The 24647-nt window shown below is 38.9% G+C and overlaps 1 protein-coding gene, 1 long non-coding RNA gene and 1 other non-coding gene across 5 annotated transcripts in view; 1 reads left to right on the forward strand and 2 right to left on the reverse strand.

Moving 5' to 3' along the window:
* On the reverse strand, positions 1-3861 carry LOC102155925. Of its 2 annotated transcripts, none has more exons than XR_005384669.1 (3): positions 3644-3856; positions 612-797; positions 1-285 (listed from the first exon to the last, which is right to left on the reverse strand). It is a non-coding gene; the product is annotated as an uncharacterized LOC102155925 (long non-coding RNA). The 2 variants fall into 2 exon arrangements; XR_005384670.1 differs by having other exon boundaries at positions 3-285; positions 612-875; positions 3644-3861.
* BBS5 (Bardet-Biedl syndrome 5) overlaps positions 3673-24647 on the forward strand; it is a 26569-nt gene continuing 5594 nt past the window's right edge. Inside the window, exons 1-9 of one of the 2 annotated variants that reach the window (XM_038584753.1) lie at positions 3674-3830; positions 7001-7083; positions 11097-11162; positions 12039-12088; positions 12220-12347; positions 16011-16146; positions 19330-19425; positions 22555-22617; positions 24058-24192. In XM_038584753.1, the coding sequence (XP_038440681.1) occupies positions 3772-3830; positions 7001-7083; positions 11097-11162; positions 12039-12088; positions 12220-12347; positions 16011-16146; positions 19330-19425; positions 22555-22617; positions 24058-24192 (816 nt within the window). In that variant the 5' untranslated portion in view covers positions 3674-3771. Of the gene's footprint in view, positions 3831-7000; positions 7084-11096; positions 11163-12038; positions 12089-12219; positions 12348-16010; positions 16147-19329; positions 19426-22554; positions 22618-24057; positions 24193-24647 lie in introns of both variants that reach the window. The other variant, XM_038584754.1, reaches the window with a different exon arrangement.
* Positions 13235-13338, reverse strand: LOC119867868. Its single transcript, XR_005384918.1, has one exon. It is a non-coding gene; the product is annotated as a U6 spliceosomal RNA (small nuclear RNA).

Genomic DNA, 24647 nt, shown 5'->3' on the forward strand with positions numbered 1-24647 from the left:
CATAGTATATATATGTGATTTATTATACCATTTATATAAAATTCTAGAACATTCAAAATTAGTTTACAGTATGGCAAATTTTACATAATTATTTTACATAATAAAATAATGACAAAGAAAAACAATCTATAGTAATAGAAAGCAAACAAGTGATTTCCCAGGATCTGGAGTTGACTGCAAAGGGGCACAAGGAAACTTTTCAGAGTGACAGAAATGTTCTGTAGCTTCATTATGGGAGTGATTACATGGATGCATACACTTGTCAAAATTCACTGAAGAGCACACCTAAATAAAATAGATATATTTTTTGTATGTAAATTATACTTCAGAAAAAATTTATTTAAAAAGTAAACACACACACATGCACACAAAACTTTCTCTACAAAAGCAGGAGAAAAAGAAGGTCTGGAAAACAAAATATATGAAGTTCCAGCACATTGAAAAGTAGGTCTTCATTTCAGTCTTCATTATAAAAGTCCTTCTGTGATTTGAAATAATTATTGATGCACAATAAATTGACACAATCTTAGAAATTTAAAACAACACAAATTTATTGTCTCACAGTTTCTGCAGGTCAGGAGTCTGGGCTGGGTCATTGCTTAGGGTCTCACCTGAAATCAAGGTGTCAGCAGGACGTGATCTCATCTGAGGCTTGGGGTTCCATTCCAGGCTCATTTCAGTTAGCAGAATTCAGTTCCTCATGGTTAGATGGCTGGAGTTTGTTTTCTTGCCGGTTCTCCGAGCTCCTAGAGGCTGTCCTGTGCTCCTAGCCATGAGGCTTTCTCACAGCTTGGCCGCTATTTCAACAAATCCAGCAGAAAAATCTCCTTAAGGTTTCACCTGATAAGGCCAGGCTCACGACAGATAGCCTCCCTCTTGGATAAATTCAAAGGACATTAATCATATCTGCAAAATCTCATCTTTGCCAAGTAACAGAATCTCATGACAGGGTTGATATCCTATTATATTCATAGGCTCTTCCTCGCTCCAGGGACGGGATTTAGATACAGCATGCATATAAGGAGGGCAGGAATCTTAGGGGCCGTTCAGAATTCTGCCTCCCACAGCCTGTCCTCTGGCACACAACCACCCATGCCCCTCCCAAAGGAAAAAAAATTAGCTCCCTCCCCAGGTTCCTTCTCATCCTATTATACCATCTGCTCAAAATCCATGATCTCATCATCTAAATCGTCTATACCTGCTGCAAATAATGCTCCTGGGTCTAACCCACTAAGCACACTCCCCTGAAGCACAACTCCTCCTGGCAGACCTGGGAAACCAAGAAGATCACTTGTCTGTCCCCAACACTCCCATCATACAATGGTGGGCCCAGTATAGAAGAACAGTTCAGAGATATTTCGGTTTAAAACTTCCATCCTTGCCTTTTCATGAAAGGCAGCACATACTTGTAGGTGAAGAATTTGATCAGCCTGCTTCCTAAGAGAATTTAGCTGGGTCCTAGCCCCTGTGATTTGTTAGAGTAGCACCATCCCTGATTCTACAACCCGTGTTAGTACTCTGTTGTCGCATATAACAAATGACCACCAACTTGGCAGCTTAAAATAACAGACATTTATTGTCTCCCTGTTTCTGTAGATCAGAACTGCAAGCATGGCTTATCTAGGTTTTCTGCTTATGGTCATGCCAGGCTGCAATCCAGATATTTCCTGGAGCAAAGAGCTTATCAGAAGTTCTACTGCAGTAAGATCTGCTTCCACGCTCATTTAGGTTGTTGACAAATTCCCATTCCTTGCACTTATATAACTGAGGTTGCTGGCCCTAAAGGCTGTATCATAGCAGCTGGCTTCTTCAAGGCAAGCAGGAGAGTCCTGCTCCAGGCAGCTAAGATCAAGTCTTACATAACAAAATAATCGTGGGAATGATACCCCATCGCTTGTACATCCCATCACCTTTGCCATATTCTGTTGGCTAGGAGCAAGTCACAGGTTCTGTCCATACCTCAGGAGGGAGGATTATACAAGGGCATGGCTCATTGGGGGGCCGCCTTATATGTTCCTTTGTCTCCATTATTTTCTTCAACCTGAGAAAAATTCCTATGGTCTTTCACATTTCCAGGATTTGGCACAGAGCCTAACACAGAGGAGCTCTAGATAGTTTAAAGCTGTAGTTATCAAACCTTTGATTTCAGGACTCCTTTATACCCTTAAAAACATTATTGAGGACCTGAAAGATCTTTTGTTTATATCATTTCTATATATTGATTTTTTTTAAGATTTTATTTATATATTCATGAGAGGCACAGAGACAGAGAGGCAGAGAGGCAGAGAGAGAAGCAGGCTCCGTGCAGGGAGCCCACGTGGGACTTGATCCCGGGCCTCCAGGATCACGACCCGGGCCGAAGGTAGGCGCTAAACCACTGGGCCATCCAGGGATCCCCTATCTATTGATGTTTGATAAGACATTTAAAACTTCATTTGGGTCAGCCCGGGTGCCTTGGTGGTTTAGCGCTGCCTTCAGCCCAGGGCCTGACCCTGGAGACTCAGGATAGAGGCCCGTGTAGGGCTCTCTGCATGGATCCTGCTTCTCCCTCTGCCTGTGTCTCTGCCTTTCTCTCTCTCTGTGTGTGTCTCTCATGAATAAATAAATTCAAAAAATAAAATAAAACTTCATTTATTGATTCATTAAAAAGTAAAAAACTCATTATACGTTAACATACATAACATTTTTTAAAATGATATTGTCCCCCCAAAATGTGGGAAGAGTACCATCGTTTTACAGTGTTGCAGATCTTTTTCGTGTCTGGCTTAATGGAAGACAGCTAGATTCTCAGACCTGCTTCCACATACAATTACACATCATATGGCCTCTGGGAAACGCCACTGTACATCCAACGAATAAATAAGTTATGAAGGCAAAGAATGTCTTCATGCTCTTGTGCATATATTTTGACGCTGTAGGCGTCCGGAAAGGATCCTAAGGAACTCCAGGGATCCCTAGATCATACTTTAAAGAACTGTCATAAGCTGAGGGAAGGGGGGCACCTGGGTGGCTCAGTGGTTGAGCATCAGCCTTTGGCTCAGGTCCTGACCCTGGGGTCCTGGGTTCGAGTCCTGCGTGGGTTCCCGTGGGGAGCCTGCTTCTCCGCCTCTCTCTCTCTGCGTGTCTCTCATGAAAAAATAAATAAAATTCTTCAAAAAAAATAATAAGGTGATGGAAGGAAGGCGTTTTAATTCGTTCGAAAAGTTTCTGAGTGCCAGCTCCTGTGGAAAGCGAGCTGGAGTATCGGGCCCTGTCCTGGGGGTGCTCAGGTACAGTGACCGCAAGGTCGGGGACCGCCTCGGTTGACATCGGAGTTGCCACAGAGGTCAGGCCACGCAGAGACCTGGGGAAAGAGTTGCAGGCAGGGAAAGGGGACCCTGCGTCGCAGGAATGAAGGCAGGAGATGTGCAGGACCTGATGGCGTTGTGGGGGGGGGGGGGGGGTAAGAATTAAGAGTTTAAGTCTAAATTTCTTGACTATAGCAAAATGGGGGAAGAGGGTGGAAGGGCTTAAGGATGTGTGTTTGAAGGCTGGGAAAGTCACTCAGCGCCCAAGCACGCCGCTGGGCCGGGGCCAGCCGGGCTTCCCGGAGCCTCAAATCCGCTTAGGGACGCGACAGGGCCCGGGAAAGCGCGCGCCGTACCTCAGGAAGCTTGGATCTCGGCGCCCGCCGTAGACGGCGCGACAGAGGCGGCCCGTTGCCTGGGAGCCGGTGAGACGCCCCTCGGCCTCCGCCGCGGCGGTCACGGCCGGCGTCGGGCCTCGGTCGTCATGTCGGTGTTGGACGCGCTTTGGGAGGACCGGGACGTCCGGTTCGACGTCTCCTCGCAGTGAGTCGCTCCCGGGGCCTGCAGGGGGCGCCGCAGCGCGGTTACGGGAGGAGCCTGCGCCCCCACAGCTCACGGCGCTCGCGAGAGCGGGAGGAGGTGGCTGTCGGCTCGGCGGGGGGCCGGGCCGCTGAGGGGATGCCCCTGGGTCGCGGCGAGCCCGGCCCGGCGCCTGTCGGGAGGCTGAGGCCCTGCGCCCGGGGCCATCTCGTAGGGCTGCGGGTGCCAGCTCCGGGGGCGGAGGAGCGCTCGGCGGGGCCTCCGCACCCCGGTTCTGAAGAGCGACGTACACGTGGGCCCTCAGGCTTCGCCAATCCCCCCCCCTTTTTTTTAAGGTTTTATTTATTAATTCATGAGAGACATAGAGAGGCAGAGACACAGGCAGAGGGAGAAGCAGGCTCCACACAGGGAGCCCGACGCCGGACTCGATCCCGGGTCCCCAGGGTCACTCACGCCCTGGGCCGAAGGCGGCGCTAAACCGCTGCACACGCACAGGCACACACAGGCCTCGCCGTTCTTAAGCTTGAGCCGCTTTGTCTGTAAAACTAGGGAGGTGGGAATAAGCGTTTTCCAAATTTCCTCACCACAAATTTTATTTCCACGATAAGCTTCCATCCCGTTATTCGTTTCAGTCATCGGTAGGTAGAAGGAGCTACCTTTTGAAGCCTCTTCAACAGAAATCCTAGGATGGTTTTTTGTTTTTGTTTTTTTTTTCCTTAATTTCATGCTTTAAAGAGAGACTACTTAAAATACCCCTACTCAAAGACCAGGGGGTTCCCGCCCATTGAGATTTATTTATTTATTCATTCATTCATTCATTCATGAGGGAGACACAGGCAGAGGGGGAAGCAGGCTCCATGCAGGTAGCCCGACGTGGGACTCGATCCCGGGTCTCCAGGATCAGGCCCTGGGCTGAAGGCGGCGCTAAACCCCTGAGCCACCCCCGTTGAGATATTAACTGTTGGAAAACAGTGAAGCTAAGGTTCTTCAGGTTAATGGTATAAAGCTTCTTGCCCGCTTCTTATGATTCCTTATAATAACCCAAACCTTAGAAAATGAAATAATTTATCAGGCTTAGTTGTGGCTAGATGATGTAATACTAACATGGTCTTAGACCCTTTAAGAAGTTGTGAGAGAAGGGAATTTATAAAATTATACACGATGCTTACATATTGCACACATCCTAGGACTTTTTCTATTATTCTTGGAGGGTTCGTAATCCAAGCAAAGGCCCATTTCATGAACATTTCCATTTTGTTGAATACTTATCAAGTGCTTACTATGTGCTAGTTACTGTGCTGATATCTAGAGATACAAAAAATGATAGTTGTTACCTACCCGCCCCCCCCCCCCCACACACACCCACATTTTAGTGCAGGAGATATATATAGACAGCTATTTTTAAATGTGGTAAATACCATCCTGAAAAAAATGAACAGAAAGCTAGGGTATTATAGAAACAGAATAGTTCATTCTGCCTGGGAAAGGCCTTAAAGAAGAAATAATATTTGAGTTCAACCCTGATAATTGGGCAGGGCCTTGTCAGGAGAGTATTCCAGGAAAACAACAACATTAGGAGCGAGTCTTGGAAGTATAAATGTCATTGGCTAGAAGGGAGGGTTGACAGGTAGAGGATGGAGGAACAAACAGGTAGAGCAACAATATTACCGATATAATTAGTACCCCTGAATTGTATACTTTAAGATGGTTAAAATAGCAACTTTTATTTTATATATTGTACCACAAGGAAAACAATTTTAAAAACTAGTTTAAACGGAGATGCCTGGGTGGCTCAGTAGGCTGTGTCTGCCTTCATCTCAAGTCATGATCTCAGGGTCTTGGGATCCAGCCCCACCATAGGCTTCCTGCTCAGTGGGGAATCTGTCCCTCCTCCTCACTGACCCTGCTCCTGTTAGCTCTCTCTCAAATAAATAAATAAAATCTTTAAAAAAAAAAAAAACAAAAAAACAAAAAAAAACAGCCAAACTATAAAAAGTTTGGCTGACCCCCCCCCAAAAAAAAGATTTTATAGAGCAGCCAAACTATAAAATCTTTGGCTGAGGATTCTACACTTCATTTTATTTATTTATTTTTTTTAAAGATTTTATGGGGATCCCTGGGTGGCTCAGCGGTTCAGCCCCTGCCTTCCGCCCAGGGTGTGGTCCCAGGGTCCCAAGATCGAGTCCTGCATCGGGCCCAGTCATGGAGCCTGCTTCTCCCTCTGCCTCCCTCTCTCTCTGTCTCTCATGAACAAATGAATAAAATCTTAAAAAAAATAAATATATATATAAGATTTTATTTATTCATTCATGAGAGACACAGAAAGAGAGGCAGGCTTCATGCAGGGAGCCCGATGTGGGACTCGATCTGGGGACTCCAGGATCATGCCCTGGACTGAAGGCAGACGCTCAATCGCTGAGCCACCCAGGTGTACCTGCACTTCATTCTCTAGGTAGTGGGATGACATGGGAGACTCTTAAGCAGGGAAGGTGTATTATGATTATCTCTGTATTTTCAATAAGTAATGAGTCAGCTCTATGGAGAATGTCTTTAAAAGCTCTACCACATATTGTACTAGGTTTTTGTTTGTTTGGGGGTTTTGTTTGTTTGGAATGCATTCTATCAGACCACAAACTCTTCTTCACTCTTTATTTTGTTTTACTCCTTGTATCTAATTGTTTACCAAGTCCTGACAATGCTTTTGCTTTAACTTCTTCCTTCCATAACTGCCCAACCTCCTTTCTTCTACTCAGAAGCTCTGAGGGTTCTCCACTGTCCACGGGACAAGGCCCATACCTGTCCAACTGGCTTTCAGAGGTAGTGGCATATATTTCTCACTACCTCTTAACATTGCTTTTCTTCCCTAGCCAGGACCATCTTCCCACATTTGCTTATCATTTCTTTTTTCTGGTCTTTAATCATGGACTTTCCTCCCTCTCTCTTATTTCTCCAAATCCTACCTCTCCTAATTTTAACTTCTCTATATGTCCCTGGTCACTTCAGGTTCCACTAGGATTCTTGAAGTTCTCAAGATCTTATTTTCAGATGCATGAACATTTGGTACTGTATCATCTATTACTGCTGGCTGTTTTATATGCAAATGTCTCTTCTCTCCCTAACTAGACTGTAAGTGGATATAGTTGTAGCTATTAAAGCCTTGGTATTTATTTTAGACAAATGAAAACAAGACCTGGAGAAGTCCTTATTGATTGTTTAGATTCAATTGAAGACACCAAAGGAAATAATGGGGATAGAGGTGAGTATATTTCCTAATATGTTTTATATTTCTTGTTTGATTTACAAATGTTAAATCATATTACCTGGAGAATAAGCTATGAAACAGCAGCATATGTAAATGTAATTGTGACAGTGAAAGAGCTGAATCCACATAACACTTTTCTCAGATTTAAACAGGAGAAAGGGTAGGTATTAAACCCATAGCCAGGGAATACAGGTTCTTCCTAAGAACTTTGGTCCTTCAGGAAGTCCCAGTTTTGACATCAGCTTTCTCCAATTTAACTGTTAAAACTCCAGGATCCCTGTTTGTAAGGGATCTGTCTTTTGAATCTGCCTCCCCCCAGAAAGAATATGAGGTAGTGGAACATAAGTTAGGTCATAGCTCTGCTACCTGGACCCGTACTTCCTTTTAAGAAATCCAAGAGTAATTCACAATCCACCAGTACTGATACCTGGAGATGGACATGTAGAGAACAAATTTAGTGCTGTACTGTGACGTCTGTTTGTAGCACTGAAAAGTCCTAGGAGACATCTGTATATGTCACTGAGCAGAAGCCAGAGTTGGACTCTAGAGTCCTCTCAAACCAAATTTCCCAAAGGCTAGAGCTTTGGAAAGAGTTCAGGCTGCATACAGCGGCTGCACATGGAGCCAATGTCCAGTGACCAGGTCTTGTCAGCATCCCTAATGTCGTTTTTGGAAAAACATAGGGGATGAGTGTGCAGCCTCATATATCTGAAGAGGTATTTTTTAGGGGAAAGGTCATAAACCTCTTAAATTGAAGAGAAGAGTAAGTGAGTGGAAAGGAGCAGACTTCTTTCAGGTAAGAAGGATCAGTGAATCCTAGAGACTGCACAATAACACTTATTGGGAAAACATGCTCACTGCGGCCTTTCAAATGGCCACTTGGTCTCTGGGTCTTTCTCCTGGTCTCCTCTGGGGTGTTGCGTGAGCAGCAGGTTTAGTTGTGGGCCTCTCATCCCTGTGAAGGGAAACTATCATCACCACTAGCTAAGGCAGATCCTGTCAATGGCAAGGGCCCATCCTTAGAGCATGGTTAGATCACACTTACAAAATGCTTCCTAGTGTCGGCCAGGCCCAGGCGAGAGTGAGGTATGAAGGTTTAGCAGCAAACAAGAATCTTAGTTTGGGCCTTTGAGGGTGGAATAATAATCTCTAGATGGCTGGATCTTGACAAACCTGAATTTAAGGAAGCCAAGGGAAAATTTGGTTGTTCTCATATACAGACTGACAGAAATGCTTATGTGACAGTCCATCCACCAGTCCAGACAAAGACAATGGGTAATAGAACATCTTTCACTTCATCAGCTATCACTGAGTACAGAATCTTATATTAGCACTTTGAGCAAATCACCTCCCTGGCCCCAAGTATCCATTACAGTGGGTACCTGAAGTCTTCCTATTCATAAAAATAACTGTATGTGTACTCACCTCAGAAGCAATTCCCAGAAAATGGAATTTTACAGGAGTGTGCAGAGCTTCTGATTAATAAGAAGGTAGGGGAAAAAAAAAAAAAAAGAGGAGGAGGAGGAGGAAGAGATGAGAAGGGCAGTCCTGCCTTCTAGTCCTCTTTCTCCTTCCCTTTCCAACAGTTTGAAAATGACCAAATTAAGGCATTAAGTTCAGGAGACGCATGTTAAAACTGTAAATACCCCCAAAGATTAGCACATTTAATCCATTTCAACTATAAGTACCCTGACATGAAATTACCAGATTAGCTTTGTACATTGAAGCTGTATAGGAATGAAACTGCCATATTTCAGTATTCGAGATTAGGAAAAACAGGGACAATTTATATTTTGGTGGTTAGTAAGACGGAGAGAAAGTCCATGCCTAGGACACTGGGTTTATAGCAATAGGATGGAGCCTTTCAGCAAGAAAGAGGCAACGTGAGAATGCTAGAGATTTGTAGGACCAAGAACAGAAAAACAGGTAATCAGAATTGGTCAGTGGCTTTACTTACCACTCCATAATTTTTCCTGAAATGCTCTAATAGACAAATACCAAAAAGAATCAAAAGGTGTCCTGGGCTTATAGCCCAGTTATGGAGACATAATGTTACTTACATGAAATAGTGTAATCAAAACATAAACCAGTGTATCTATAATAAAATAAATCATAAAAATTGGTTTGTAAAGAATTCAAATATTGAAAAAATAGTTAACATTTTGAATGTTTACTCTTTGCCAGTCACTGTTCTGAATCTTTTACATAATATGTGTCTGAATCTTTTATATGATATGTGTAATATCATTTGATAATAATAAAATCAATAGTAAAAAATGAAGCAGATGCTGTTACCTTTTTCTTAATAACGAAACTGAGGAACAGAGAGGTTAATTAAGTTTTGCAAAGTCACATAGCTACTACGTAATGAAATAAACAGTCTACATTGCTTTCCAAACTGCTATGATCACATTATTCTCTTCTCAGAAATTTTCAGTTCTCTCCAATTCCAATTCTAAATCCCAACTCCACATCCACTGTTAACAGATTTAAGTCTGAATTTCTTCTTTTTTTTAAGTTTTTATTTTAATTCCAGTTAGTTAACAGTGTTATATTAGTTTCGGGTGTACAATATGATGATTCAACAATTCCATACATCACCCAGTACGCATCACGAGTGCAATGCCTTAATCCTCATCACCTGTTTCACCCTACCCCTCCCTGTGCCCTTGGTAACCATCAGTTTGTTCTCTATAATTAGGAGCTTATTTCTTGGTTTCTCTCTCTATATTTTTTTTTCTTTGCTTGTTTTGTTTCTTCCACATCAGTGAAATCATATAGTATTTGTCTTTTTCTGACTTATTTTGCTCAGCATTATATTCTCTAGATCGTTCGTGTCATTGCAAATAACAACATTTCATTGTCTTTTTTTTATGGCTGAATAATATCCCATTGTGTGTGTGTATATATATGTATATATACTACATTTTTTTATCCATTTATCAGTAAATGGACACTATATCTTGGCTACTGTAAATAATGTTGCTATAAACATAGAGGTGCATGTATCCCTTTGAATTAGTGTTTTTGTACTCTTTGGGTAAATACCTAGTAGTGTGATTTCTGGATTGTAAGATAGTTCTATTTGTAACTTTTTGAGGAACCTTCATACTGTTTTCCACAATGGATGCACTAAATTTTCATTTCCACCAATAGTGCACAAAGGTTCCTTTTTCTCCACATCCTCGCCAACATATGCTGTTTCTTGTGTTGTTGATTTTAGCCATTCTGATGGGTGTGAGGTGATGTCTCATTGTAGTTTTGATTTGCATTTCCCTGATGGTAAGGATGAACATCTTTTCATGTGTCTGTTGGTCATCTGAATGTCTTCTTTGGAGAAATGTCTGTTCATGTCTTCTGCCCATTTTTTAATTGGATTATTGGGTTTTGGGTGTTGAGTTTTACAAGTTCTTTATAGATTTTGGATACTAACCCTTTAATGGATATATCATTTGCATATATCTTCTCCCATCCCATAGATTCCTTTTAATTTTGTTGATTGTTTCCTTTGCTGTGAAGAAGCTTTTTGTTTTTATTTAGTCAGTAGTTTATTTTTGCCACCCAGGCGCTCCAGGAGAGCACTGCTGTGGCAGAGATTAGTGTATATATGAAAGTCTTTTGAGAAATGTGATTTTACTAAATGGCTTTGTAGTTATATTGTCCCCAGCTTTTTCTCAGTTGACCTGCTAGGACTCCCAGAACAACTTCCACCAAGACAAAAATCCAGTACCCAGTTTTCTCTGTTAATTTGAGTCAAACCAAGCTGTTGGCGTTGAATACCTGTATCCCTTCCGTAACAGATTTTGTTTCTCTGGGATTCTGAATCATGCGTTGTATACCTTACACAGGATAGATATAAGCAATAAACATATTCAGTGGATAATGTATGAAAATATCTGTGGGGATTATTGCTGTTACTGGCCAGAATTTCCACGTATACCTTTTTCTTTACTGCAAACATGGGTCCTTACTTTAGGTAACCTATTTTTTTGCTTGTTTGCTTTTAGGTAGACTCTTAGTAACAAATTTACGAATTATCTGGCATTCTTTGGCATTACCCAGAGTCAATCTCTGTAAGTATCTTTTTTAGATAACACTAAAGAGAAAAAAAATGCTTTGTCAGGTGAACTTGCACAGTGGCTTTTGATAACCAAAAAAGCCATATCATGAAATACATGGAAAACTTAAATTGATAAAAACTTTAGCAATCCTAGACTAACCACAGACTGTACCATTATGCAAAAGAAATGTTTCTCAGTCTGTCCATTTTGTCTGTTGGACATACATGAGATTATAGTGTTTTTACACTGAATGGTTTTTGTTCTTTGCTTATCTTTGACAACTTGCTGTGACCTGTTTCAACTAATTTCAAAGAAGGGAGATCTAAATTCTAATAAAACTGCAACCTTTCCATTGTTAAATTTTGTTTTACTTATTTTTTAAAACTATTTGAGATTATCCAGCTAAGCTAAACTTTTTCTCTTGAGGTAATAGTGCTAAGATGTTCAGTAAATATATAGATTTTAGAGAAGCAAACTTCCTTTCACACTGTGAATGTTATTTGTCCAAAGAGGCAGAATTGACTTTCTACTTCTTTTAATTATTTAACTTAACTTTGGAGTAATTTCATAAAATGGTTTTTTTTTTTTTTAAGATTTTATTTATTTATTCATGAGGGACACAGAAGGAGAGGCAGAGAGACACAGGCAGAGGGAGAAGCAGGCTCCACGCAGGGAGCCCGATGTGGGACTCGATCCCTGGTCTCCAGGATCAGGCCCTGGGCTGAAGGCGGCACTAAACCGCTGAGCCACCCAGGCTGCCCACATAAAATGTTTTAAAGTTGTAATTTATATTTAATTTTTAAAACATAAGGTTCTGTATACAGAGGGGTTTTTTTCCTCTCAGTTTATTATGTCCTGTTCTTGAAATTCTTTGCTTTTGAATTTTAGCTATCGGTTACAACTGCATATTGAACATTACAACAAGGACTGCTAACTCTGTAAGTCTGAAAAATCTTATTAAAATATATATAGTGAAGAAACATTAAATATTTGATATTAGACTTTGTTTTCACTGTAAATAAGAAATTGCTCTTGAAATCTGAACTTCTAAATAAATTTTTCCTTACAGAAATTACGAGGCCAAACTGAAGCTCTTTATATACTAACAAAATGTAACAGTACCCGTTTTGAGTTTATATTTACAAATTTGGTTCCTGGAAGTCCTAGACTTTTTACTTCTGTGATTGCAGTACACAGGTATGGTAATACTTTATGGATTATTGAATAATTTTAATATGATTTTTTATCATATCAATTCTATGATTTAGAGGTTCAGAGGATAAAGTGTATAAGTGTGGTACTATCTTCTTCCAAGCTCAGGAAATTGCAACATCCTGAAGATATATAGAAGAACATATTGCATTATCGTTTAATAAGTACTTTGAAAGTATTTATAAAATACATAAGACTACTGAAGATTCGTAAAAATTTCTACTGAGGATTCTATTAAATTAACTACCAAGGTAGTTACAGTGAAATAGAGAATTCATTCAGTGTAGATAACCAAGTTGGATAATTCAATTAATGAATTAAAAAAGATCATTTTAGTGGCACCTACGTGACTCAGTTGGTTAAGTAAACCTCCAACTTTCGGTTTTGGCTCAGGTCGTGATCTCAGGGTCATGAGATTGAGCGCCACGTCAGGCTCTGTGCTCAGTGCAGTCTGCTTGAGTTTCTCACACTTTCCCTCCTCCTTACTCTCTCTCTCTCTTTCTCTAAGATAAATAAATCTTTAAAAAAAAAAAAGAAAGGATGATTTTACTAGCAGTAGGAGACGTACCCACGTATTTTCCCTAAAGAGTTCTGTTGTTCTCTTTGCTAAATTCTTTTCATTACTTTCGCCCCCCTCCCCCTTTTTTTTAATTCTATAAGGAAATGCAGGTTGACATTTTCTCATTTCTAAGATATGTAGAAATGACATATTTGCACATAAATATTCAGACTTATTCACATGTTTTAAATTGCTTTGCAGAAATATTTTTCTAATGAAATACCACAATTACATTACTCAGTTCTGCACATTGTGCTCATATTATTTCCTCCGAGTTAATCCACAAAGGGTGGTAGTTTGCTGGGGAACTGCAGAAAATATGAAACACTTCACAGATTTGCATGTCATCCTCACACAGGGGATGCTAATCTTCTCTGTATCATTCCAGTTTTAGTATATGTGTTGCCCAATGAACACCTTAGCTCTTTATTTTAATCAGCCTTAAGTACTATGATTTTTTAAAAGCTTGGCTAAGATGACAGGCTTATTATACATATATACAAATTTATACTCACAAAGAGAAATACATATACTGTTTTAATTTGCATTTCTTTATTACTAGTGATGTAGAAATTTTTCTCCTTTTTTTGGCTATTTATAGTTTTCTATTATAAATTTCTAAATTGGGATGCCTGGGTGGCTCAGCGGTTGGGCATCTGCCTTCGGCTCAGGGCATGATCCCAGGATCTGGGATTGGGTCCCACATTGGGCTCCCTGTGAGGAACCTGCTTCTCCTTCCTATGTCTCTCCCTTTCTCTCTCTGAGCCTCTCATAAATAAATAAATAAATCTTAAAAGATAAATTTCTAAGTTATACTCTTATCTGTCATATATGTTGCAAATTTATTTCTCAGTTTTCTAGTTTGTTATTTGATTTTGCATTTTGTTGATTTTTTCTTTTTTTTTTTTTAAGATTTTTATTTATTTATTCATGAGAGACACAGAGAGAGTAGCAGAGACACAGGCAGAGTGAGAAGCAGGCCCCATGCAGGGAGCCCGACGTGGGACTAGATCCCGGGTCTCCAGGATCACGCCCTGGGCCACAGGTGGCGCTAAACCACTGAGCCACCCGGGCTGCCCTTGTTGATGATTTTCAAATATACATAACGGTTTACATTTTTTGAGATATAATTCATGTAACAAAATTTTAAAGTTTAAAGTTTGATAATTTCAGTATCTTACAAGATTGTGCAGCTATTATCACTACCCAATTGTGGAATATTTCTATCACCCTATAAACAAACTCGTATAGCCCTATAGTCTCTATAGTCCCTCCCTATTCTCTCCTCTTCATAACCCTTGGCAACCACTGATTTACTTTCTTTCTCTCTAAGGATTCCCCTATTTGGGACACTTAATATAAATGGAAGCATACAACATAGTGGCCTTTAATATCTGACTTATTTTACATGCATAATGTTTTCAGTGATCATCTATGTTGTAGCATGTATCAGTGCTTCATTCCTACTTATAGCTAAATAGTTTTACATTGTATGAAGATATTTTTTTACTTACTAATCATTGATAAACATTTATATTGTTTCCACTTTTTAGCTACTATGAATATTTTTCAGTTCTGTTGGACATATATCTAAACTCTAGCTCTTTATTTCACTTTACTTAGAGATGTAATATAAAGAGGAGTATGAAGGGAGCATAGAAGCTGCTTTTCTTCAATAGTATAAAAATAAGTGTTCCCCCAGAAATAACTCTTATCACATTAGTAGTTTCTATTTTGTCTGCTGGTTAAACATTGATGATTACAGCACTAAAAGAAATTAAGATTTATAGACAAATGTTCAAATCCTCCTCTTTCACAATTTATATATTAGGTTAATTAAAGTAAAAATCACAAATTTAACAATATTATGATGTATATAAATGACTTCTGAAGTTATTCAGGCTAAGAAAATCCTTTAGTTTTATTAAATTGGTAAATTAGCCTGTAATTTTGTGGGGTAATATGATAATTAATAAAATGTTATAATAAAACTCATCCAAAAATTGTAGTAAAACTAAATGGGGGCACTTGGGTGGCTCAGTTAAGCATCTTGATTTTGGCTCTGGCCATAATCTCAGGGTTGTGAGATTGAACTCCACAATGGGGCTCCATGCTCAGTGGAGAGGGTGCTTGAGATTCTTTCTGTTCCTCTCCTCCCTCTTGCTCTGCCCACCCCCCATTTGTGTTCTCTTTCTCTTGTTCTCTCTCAAATGAATAAATCTTTAAAAAAACTAATTAACATAATAACAAATACACAATTTTCTTTTGTATTATTTATCAGTAGGAAGGCATGGAGAGAAAACATATTTGTGTGTGTGTGTGTGTGTGTGTGTGTTGCACACAGATACACACTGTCCTAGGGTTCCTTTTGGAGTTGGTACAGATTTATTCCAATTTTCTGTATAGAGTGTAATGCTTTCAGTTGCAATGAGAAAAGTAATTGACTCCCAATTGTGCCTTTGACAAAGGGTGTCTTTGACTAAAACAGAAACGGAAGGAAGCATTGTGATAGGAAACATAATTTCCATGTCTATTATATGCAAGCATTTGCATGTTTTTCATGCAATAAAATGTTTTTCTCTCTAAGCTGTTTTTCAGCTTAGAAAGAAAATCTTTCTTTTCATTTGTGCTGTATGATACATGTCTTAAAAATTAGATTTCTAGGGACACCTGGGTGGCTCAGCGATTGAGCGTCTGCCTTCGGCTCAGGGTGTGATCCTGGATTCGGGATCGGGTCCCATATCAGGCTCCTTGCAGAGAGCCTGCTTCTCCCTCTGCCCGTGTCTCTGCCTCTGTGTGTGTGTGTGTGTGTGTGTCTCTCTCTAATGAATAAATAAATAAAATCTTAAAAAAAAAAGACTTCTAAACATAGGTTACTGAGATAAACCATGTAAATACTACACTAAAATGATAAAGTCTTTAAAGACTGTGACACCAAAATTTATTGAAAAGCAAATTTTTAAATTTATTGTGATAATTATTTGAGTGACTCACCTATGTATTAACAACTGTATATTTTGGTAGATAAGTAATCATAACCTAGGAAAACCACATTTTCAGTTTAGATTGGTCTTTCTTCTTTTTTATAGAGCATATGAGACTTCTAAAATGTATCGTGATTTTAAATTGAGAAGTGCACTAATTCAAAATAAGCAACTAAGATTATTACCACAAGAACATGTATATGATAAAATCAATGGAGTATGGAATTTATCCAGTGATCAGGTATTGTACAAAAAGCTAATGAACCTTTTGGGCCCATCATTTTTCCATTTATCATTGAGTTTTGTATATTCACTTAACTGTTAAAATTAACATTATATCTCTTGATAAATTAGCATTATAGCTCTTGATATAAGATAATATTCTGATTTTCATATTTTTATGGTTTTGTGTTCTTTTTAGCAACATTTATTATAGAATTTACAGCTGGAGTGGTCCTTAGAGATTATCTAGTTCAGTCTTCATTCACTTACAGGTTAAAAAGTTAGGCCCCAAAGAATTAAGTGACTTCATACATCTGGTTTATCTGAGAACTATGTTCTTCCCCACATGCTGCGCATACCCTACCCTCCACATCTTGATAACTTATGCTGATGGAAGAGAACCATGGGGTGGACAGTCATGGAAGCTTTCCAATCTGGTCTTTATGGGAGTGGCTGGCCAACTCAGTCAGAAGAGCATGCTACTCTTGATCAAGGTTGTGAGTTCAAGCCACATGTTGGGTATAGAGATTACTTAAAATATTTTTAAAAAAGAAAGTCTGGTCTTTATGGAATTAAACATACAATTCATTTGGTGATTCCTACATTCATTATCATAACTTCTCATTTGGTCTTGAAGCTATAACCAGCTGAAACATATAAGTGGGAATAAGTAACACATCAATTTCTAAAGAAAAATTTTCTCTTACCTAAGTAGTTTTCAGGCTTTGTGTATATTACAACCTATGTTAGACTGATAACCACGGAGGTAAAGCTGTAGCATTTGAATGAAGAGCTTCTTGCTAAATATTGAATCATAAACTTAAATTGTAATTAAATTCTGCTCATTTGAGAAGTTCTAGTGTTAAACTCTGATAATGGTTCTAAAGTATATAGACAGCTCTACATCTAAATAGTCCTCGTCAGGAATCAGTAAGCTTTTTACTTGAAAGGGCCAGATGGTAAATATTTTAGGCTTTGTAGGTCATGCCATTTCTGTCATAACTTCTCAGACTTGCATTGTAGTGTGAAACTAGCCATAGCAACAAGTGAGCATGGCTATATTTCAATAAAACTTGACAATGAACACTGAAATTTGAATTTCATACAATATCCATGTTTCGTGAATTACTATTCTCTTGACTTTTTTCCAGCCATTTAAAAATGTAAAACTTATTCTTGGTTTCTGGGCCATACAAAATGAGGCAGCAGGCCGGATTTATCCCATTGACCATAGTTTACAGATCCCTTGATATGATATGACCTTAGGTCATAGCTTAGATGTCACTTTTTGTAAGGTTCCTTCTGTGTGTTGCTTACAATCTGTACTTAATTACCACTTCAAATTATTCCTGCTCTGGGAGTGCCTGTGTAGCTTGTGAGTGACTGCCTTTGTCTCAGGTCAGATGGGGGTCCTGGGATCAGTCCTACATCAGGCTTCCTGCAGGGAGCCTGCTTCTCCCTCTGCCTATGTCTCTGTGTCTCTAATGAATAAATAAATAAAACCTTAAAAAAATTATTCCTGCTCTAAAATGCAGAGCTTGCCTGTACCCACATTAGATTGTAGGCTTTATAAGGGTAGGGGTGGAATTATTCTGTTCATAGTTAGATCCTTACCATCTAGCACCACACCTCACAGTTTAAATTAATTAAGATTGGATTATCAGAAGTATTTTACTGAAAATAGAGATGTTATTGTCAACCTAACATGTTTCCTGAAAATAAAATATGCCCTCTTAATCTTTTAAAAAGATCCTTGAGAGTTTTGCGGGTTGCTGTCTTCTTTTAAAATAAGAGAAAAGAAGTGGTGACATAAATAATGATTGCTTATAAAGTTAGACTTAGTATTATGTAATGGGACGTGGGCCAGGAATAAGGGAGTTAAAATTTTTGTATAACAAATTTTTGCAAGATGAGAATAGAGGAGGGAAACATACACTTACACGTGTGTTTATTAACTTAATTATAATTAAGAAATAGGTGGTCTTGGGACACCTGGGTGGCTCAGCAGTTGAGCATCTGCTTTCAGCTCAGGGCATGATGCTGGAGTCCTGGGATCAAGTCCCACATCGGGCTCCCTGCATGGAGCCTGCTTCTCCTTCTGCCTATGTATCTGTCTTTCTCTTTCTGTGTCTCTCATGAATAAATAAATAAAATCTTTATAAAATAAAACAAAATAAAAAAATAAAATAAAAAAGAGGGGGCTCCTGGGTGGCTCAGTTCGTTAAACATCTGCCTTCAGCTTAGGTCGTGATTTTGGGGTCCTGGAATCGAGCCCACTTTGGGCTCCCTGCTCAGCGGGGAGTCTGCTTCTCCTTCTGCTCCCCTACTCACTCTCTCTCTCTCTCTCTCTCTCTCTCTCTCTGTCTCTAAATAAAATAAATAAATAAATAAAATCTTATAAAAATAAATCTTAAAAAAAAAAAAATAGGTGGTCTTTTCTGATGTTTCACACCTGGCCATCCCAGAAGAAAGCTTTTCAGGTTTGGGGTTTGTAAGTTAATGTTTTATACCCAATCTCAAAGTATAAAATAAATTCCTCTGGCAGTATATGGTAAGAAGGAGGTGGAGGTAAAGGTAGATAATGATAGAGATAAAAGGTAGAGGTGGCTAATTTTGGTACCATGTATTATTAGGTCCTAAAGATTTTTTAGACCATTTAGCTATCACACTGGAGTAATTTTGAGTAGATGTTTAGGGGCCATATAATTGGAAAACAGTTTTGATTTATAGTCAGTGTTAAAGAGCCATAAAAATCTCTTGTGAACTAATGGGGGTTATCATATGTTTTGTCTTTCTCTTACCACAACTCCCTTGTCTTATGCCAGGTTTGGAACAATAGTTGTAATAAGATCTAACACTTGCAGAATGCTTACTATGTGCCAGACACTGTGATAAGGGCTTTATTTATGGGGGTTATTTAATCAAATCTCCATTTTACATGGGACACAGTGCACCAAGAACAAATTTTCCCATGGTCAGAAAACTGGTAAGTATTGATGGTATAAATTTTTAGAATCTAACTTCAGAATCCAGGCTTTCAGTCATCTAATTGTTCTTCCGTCCAGTGAATAATGAAGTCATTAATACTCCGTGCTACTCAATTCTAGTATTCTCTGCTACCATGATAATCAGAACTATTCTGGTGTTTAGAAAATAAAGAGTATTCAAACAAATGGTCATTGATATATCTCATATTTTCCAGGGAAATTTAGGAACCTTTTTTATTACCAATGTGAGAATTGTGTGGCATGCAAATATGAATGACAGTTTTAACGTCAGTATACCATATCTACAAATTGTAAGTACATGTATTTTGCTGACTTTATTTCAATGTAGAATGAATAATTTATGTTCAGTAATTACTACAATTTGGGCAGCCCCAGTGGCGCAGCGGTTTGGCGCCGCCTGCAGCCTGGGGTGTGATCCTGGAGACCTGGGATCGAGTCCCACGTTGGGCTCCCTGTGTGGAGCCTGCTTCTCCCTCTGCCTGTGTCTCTGCCTTTCTCTGTGTCTATGAATAAATAAATAAATTCTTTAAAAAAAAAAAATAAATAAATAAATAAATAAATAAATAAATACTACAATTTTCAGGATTAAATGAATTCTTTCTCCCTTTTTAAGTGGCAGCAGTGTTGCTGAGAGCAGACTTTTAAAATGTTGATAATTTGGGACACCTGGGTGGCTCAGCGGTTGAGCATCTGCCTTCGGCTCAGGGTGTGATCCCGGGATTTGGGATCGAGTCCCACATCGGGCTCCTTGCATGGAGCCTGCTTCTCCCTCTGCCTGTGTCTCTGTCTCTCTCTCATTGTCTCTCATGAATAAATAAATAAAATCTTTTAAAAAAATAAAATTAAAAAAATAAAATGTTGATAATTTATAATTTCAACATAGAAAAGACCCAGTTGTACTTACATTCAAGGGAAATCCAACCATTATCAATTTACTATTAAGAGAGAAATATACTGTATTTTAGGGGCACCTGGGTGGCTCAGTGGGTTAAGCATCTGCCTTCAGCTCAGGTCATGATCCCAGGGTCCTGGGATTGAGCCCTGCATCGGGGCTCCCTACTGCTTCTCACTCTTACCGCCCCCCCCCGCCACCTTCAAATAAATAAAATTTTGAGAAAAAAAGAAATATACTGGATTTTAAAGTTTTTAATAGTCACCATGCAGATTAAGATGTGTCAGTTTTTTTGTTTTGTTTTGTTTTGTTTTAAGATATGTCCTTCTTAGATTCCAGTCAGAAGGCATTAGCTACTAAGGTTTTCCATAACCTTTTTATGAAGCAGGTATATATAGTGGTTCTTTGCATGGCTTTGGCACACAGATCACACACATTGTTTTGACTCTGTTGACACTTTCTGCCTTTTTTTTTTTTTTTTTTTTTTATCATGAGAGAGAGAGGCAGAGACATAAGCAGAGGGAGAAGCAGGTTCCATACAGGGAGCCCGATGTGGGACTCGATCCTGGGACTCCAGGATCATGCCCTGAGCTGAAGGCAGATGCTCAATCACTGAGCCACTAGGCATCCCAACACTTTCTGCCTTTAAAGCCAAAATGAAGGGGTGCCTGGGTGGCTTCAGTTAAGTGTCCAACTCTTGGGTCTCAGCTCAGGTCATGATCTCATGTCTGTGGGGTCAAGCCCTGCGTTGGGCGCTGTGCTCAGTGCAAAATTGGCTTCAGATTCTCTCTCCGTCTCCCTGTTTCACTCATTGTCTCAAATAAATAATTAAAATCTTTAAAAATAAAATAAAGCCAGAATGAATTCTTCAATTCTGTGAATGAAAAAAAAAATTCTGTGAATGAGCTGTTTTCACTATATTCAAATACAGCACGTAATACAAGCTGGATTTATACAACAGGTTTGGTGAAAGGAATCAAGATAGGTTTTAGTGATAATGATTTTAGCTTAAGTTCAATTAAAGCTGTTAAAATCCAGAGTAAGAACTAACTACGTCTGAGACTGATTTGTTTTGAGAGTAAAGGTGGTTCTTTTTGCTGTTGCTACTACTATAAGTATGTGATTCAGTGAAACAAATAGTAAACTCTAATAAACTGAAGAATTTCATTTTACATAAGGAAATTACGTATAGGAAATAGTGCAAGTTAGATGAAACATAGAAATAGCCAATGAAGGGAATCCCTGGGTGGCTTAGCGGTTTGGTGCTCGCCTTTGGCCCAGGCCGTGATCCTGGGGACCTAGGATCGGGTCCCGCATCGGGCTCCCTGTGGGGAGCCTGCTTCTTCCTCTGCCTGGGTCTCTGCCTCTCTCTCAAACTGTGTCTCTCATGAATAAATAAAATCTTTAAAAAAAAAAAAGAAAGAAAGAAATAGCCAATGAAAATCCTGTGTCGTTTTTCTATGATAATTGCCCATATTGTGGGATATAAGTAGTCTTAACACTAAGCAGTTTCATTAACAAAAATTTATTGAGTAGACACAATGTATGTGATGGCTGGAAAATGTCCTTTTTTAAAAGACCTTTTAGTTTACAAGAAGGATGATTCTTTGCAAACTATTCCCAAGCCTATCTTTGGCTAAATTGTTTGATATCTGAGTTACTTGAAAATCCAGATCATTCCTTTGCCAAATATTTATCACCTACTCTGCTAGGTGCTAGCGATATAGACATGAAGATCATTAACAAGTACACAGTTCCTGTCAAAAAGGAGTTTTCAGTCTGGTAGAATTAAGCAGGAAATCCTAGAATCTGATAGGAAGAAAATGGTTTCTGGCCATCTAAAGAAAAGGAGGAATATATAACCGTGGCTGGGAAGATGAGACTGAGGCTACATAGGTATTTGATAAACTGCTGTCTGTATTGTTCATTGCTGTTTTGTATGATTTACATACATTGCCTGACATATTATACTAAAAAAAAATTTACAGAGTAGTAAACAACCTTGTGCTTTTTGTTCTTCAAATAGGACGCTTTTTGTTATTTAAGAATACAGTTACCAACCATGGCCCCTGGAATGAATCCAGCCTGGTCCAAACAACTTGCAACCTGATATCATCACAGTCTGTCACTAGGACAGTCATATTCATGTGACTTTTAAAAACTAACTCAGCCTTGGGAACCACAAAAGACACTGGCTCTCCAGTACTAAAAGATTGCTGGCCTCTGGTTTAAAATACTCAGAAAAGTTTTAGACTCCCTGATTGTGGGGGATATGTGAGTCATAACTTTGTGCGTATTTCAGAGATGTCTTCTTTGCATTACCTTACAAGTTTGCTGCCTACTTCTAGTATGAACATTTTCATTTATTTGATCTCTATGGGAATATAATGAAGGAAAGAGGGAGAATTCTGTCCTTTAGATTATGTACACAGTTACTGTGTACAAGTTGAAAACTTGTTTGTGCTGTAGAATCACTACTATCAGATCATAAAAGCATGCATTTTCTTCTTTTTCATTTTACATCTAGCGTTCAATCAAGATTAGAGATTCAAAATTTGGTTTAGCTCTTGTCATAGAAAGCTCTCAGCAGGTAAGATATTTTATAATTGTATTAATCTTTAATAGATTTTTTAAACTATGACAGTCTCTATTTTTAGTTTTATTTATATAGTAAAGCAGTTTATATCTAAGAAGATTGTTAGTTGTGACATGAAGTTAAATAAAGAGTTTAAAGTCATATATAGTAATTGTCCACACAGGAAGAATCTTGCTTATGTTTCTTTGTTGGGTATACATAACCATTATTATCATTATGATCATTTTTAATGACAAAGTCACTGTACTTTTCATGCATTATCTCAGTCTTTACACACCCTATGATACAGTTACTATTTCTCCCCATTTTATATTCAAAGGAAACTGAAGCCTAGAGAAGTTAGGAACCTTGCCTACAGTCTCACAACTAGTAAGTGGTGAGGATAGGTTTTGATTCAGGTCTGACTGATTCACAAGAATGTCATTGAATAGCACAGTCATATACAAATATACACACACATGCCACTGGGATTTTATACCCTCATATGCAGATTATACTGTATCTAATTATAGTTGCTGTGTCTCATTAGGCCAGATCTTTGCAGAAATACATTTAAATAAAACATTTACTTATTTGTAAAATCACTGCTCTTCTAAACTCTAAATGTAAATATGAATGTCTATTCCTTTCCCCTTGCCTGCAGATTTGTAGCTTCCATTTACTGAGTGCTTACTGTGTTCCAGGAACTGTATCAAATGTCATATATACATTATTTTATTTAATACAACAATTTGGTAACTGTTTTATGGTTAGAAAATTGAGGCTTAAAAGATTAAGGAAAGTATATTTCTCAGCATCATGTAGTTAGTAAATTTGTAAATTTCTAGTTGTAAAACTAGAATTTGAACTCGAAAGTATATGCTCTCAACCTAAAGCATATGGTCTCACCTTTCACAGTATGCGATTTAATTTTTTAACACTCTTTAACAACAACCTGTCATGGTCAAGTTTCTTTCCGAATTCTTCAAGGAATTAGCCTCAGCTGGGCCATTCCCTTTCTTCTTTTACGATATGGTCTACTCCTTTTCAAGGTCTAGCTCAAAAAAAACTTAGTTCCATTGGCCTTCACAATCTACAGTATTTTTTTATCTTAAAATATCACCTTTGATAGTTACAGATGAAATGATAGGATATCTGGATATGCTTCAAAATAATCCTGAGTAGGCAAGGGGAGGAGATTTGGGAAAACTGCAGGCTAAAAAGTTGACTATATATTTCTACTTGTTGAAGCTGGAAGATAACTACATGGATACTTATTGTGCTCTTTTTTTCTATTTTTGTGTATGCTTTACGTGTTTCATCACAAAAATCTTAATTAAAAAACCAGCTTACCTGTGGTGCTCTGAAATAAGGACATTAGAGCTAGTTTATCCTATACTGTGAATACCATTCCTCAGGCTTGTTTTTTGTTTTTTCATTATTTTTTTCTTACAGAGTGGAGGATATGTTCTTGGCTTTAAAATAGATCCTGTGGAAAAACTACAAGAATCAGTTAAGGAAATCAACTCACTTCACAAGGTCTATTCTGCTAGTCCGATATTTGGAGTGGATTATGAGATGGAAGAAAAGGTAGTTTGTTCCGTATGTAAAACACAGGGTTTGCTGAATTGCTTTTACACAATCTATGAAATTCAGATATAAACACACTGCCTACAGTTTCATTCTGAACCGTGTTTAAAATGATTCATATACAGACTGTGTTCAGTGAGCGTGACCTCTTGGCCATCCGCAGTCGGCGCCACCTGTCTGCTCGCTGGTTGCTTCGTCATTCGTTCCCACCCTTCTGGGTGAGCAGTTTACCCAGAGACAGGTATCCATGTGCAAGACTCCGCTGATGTGGACAAATGTCAGTCTCTCACTCTGCTTTACTTTTATTCCACTTCTGCCTCCCACTTGCATTTGGACAAACCTTACAGGCCTCACAGGCACCAGGCTTTTCCCACAGAGCCCCACAGTACAGCAGCTCCAGGAGTCTGCTCTCTCCGTGTGCCTGGTCCACCCCCTATTCGTCAGTGCCTGTGCCA

Source organism: Canis lupus, chromosome 36 (genome assembly GCF_011100685.1).
Source record: "Canis lupus familiaris isolate Mischka breed German Shepherd chromosome 36, alternate assembly UU_Cfam_GSD_1.0, whole genome shotgun sequence".
Lineage (NCBI taxonomy): Eukaryota > Metazoa > Chordata > Mammalia > Carnivora > Canidae > Canis > Canis lupus.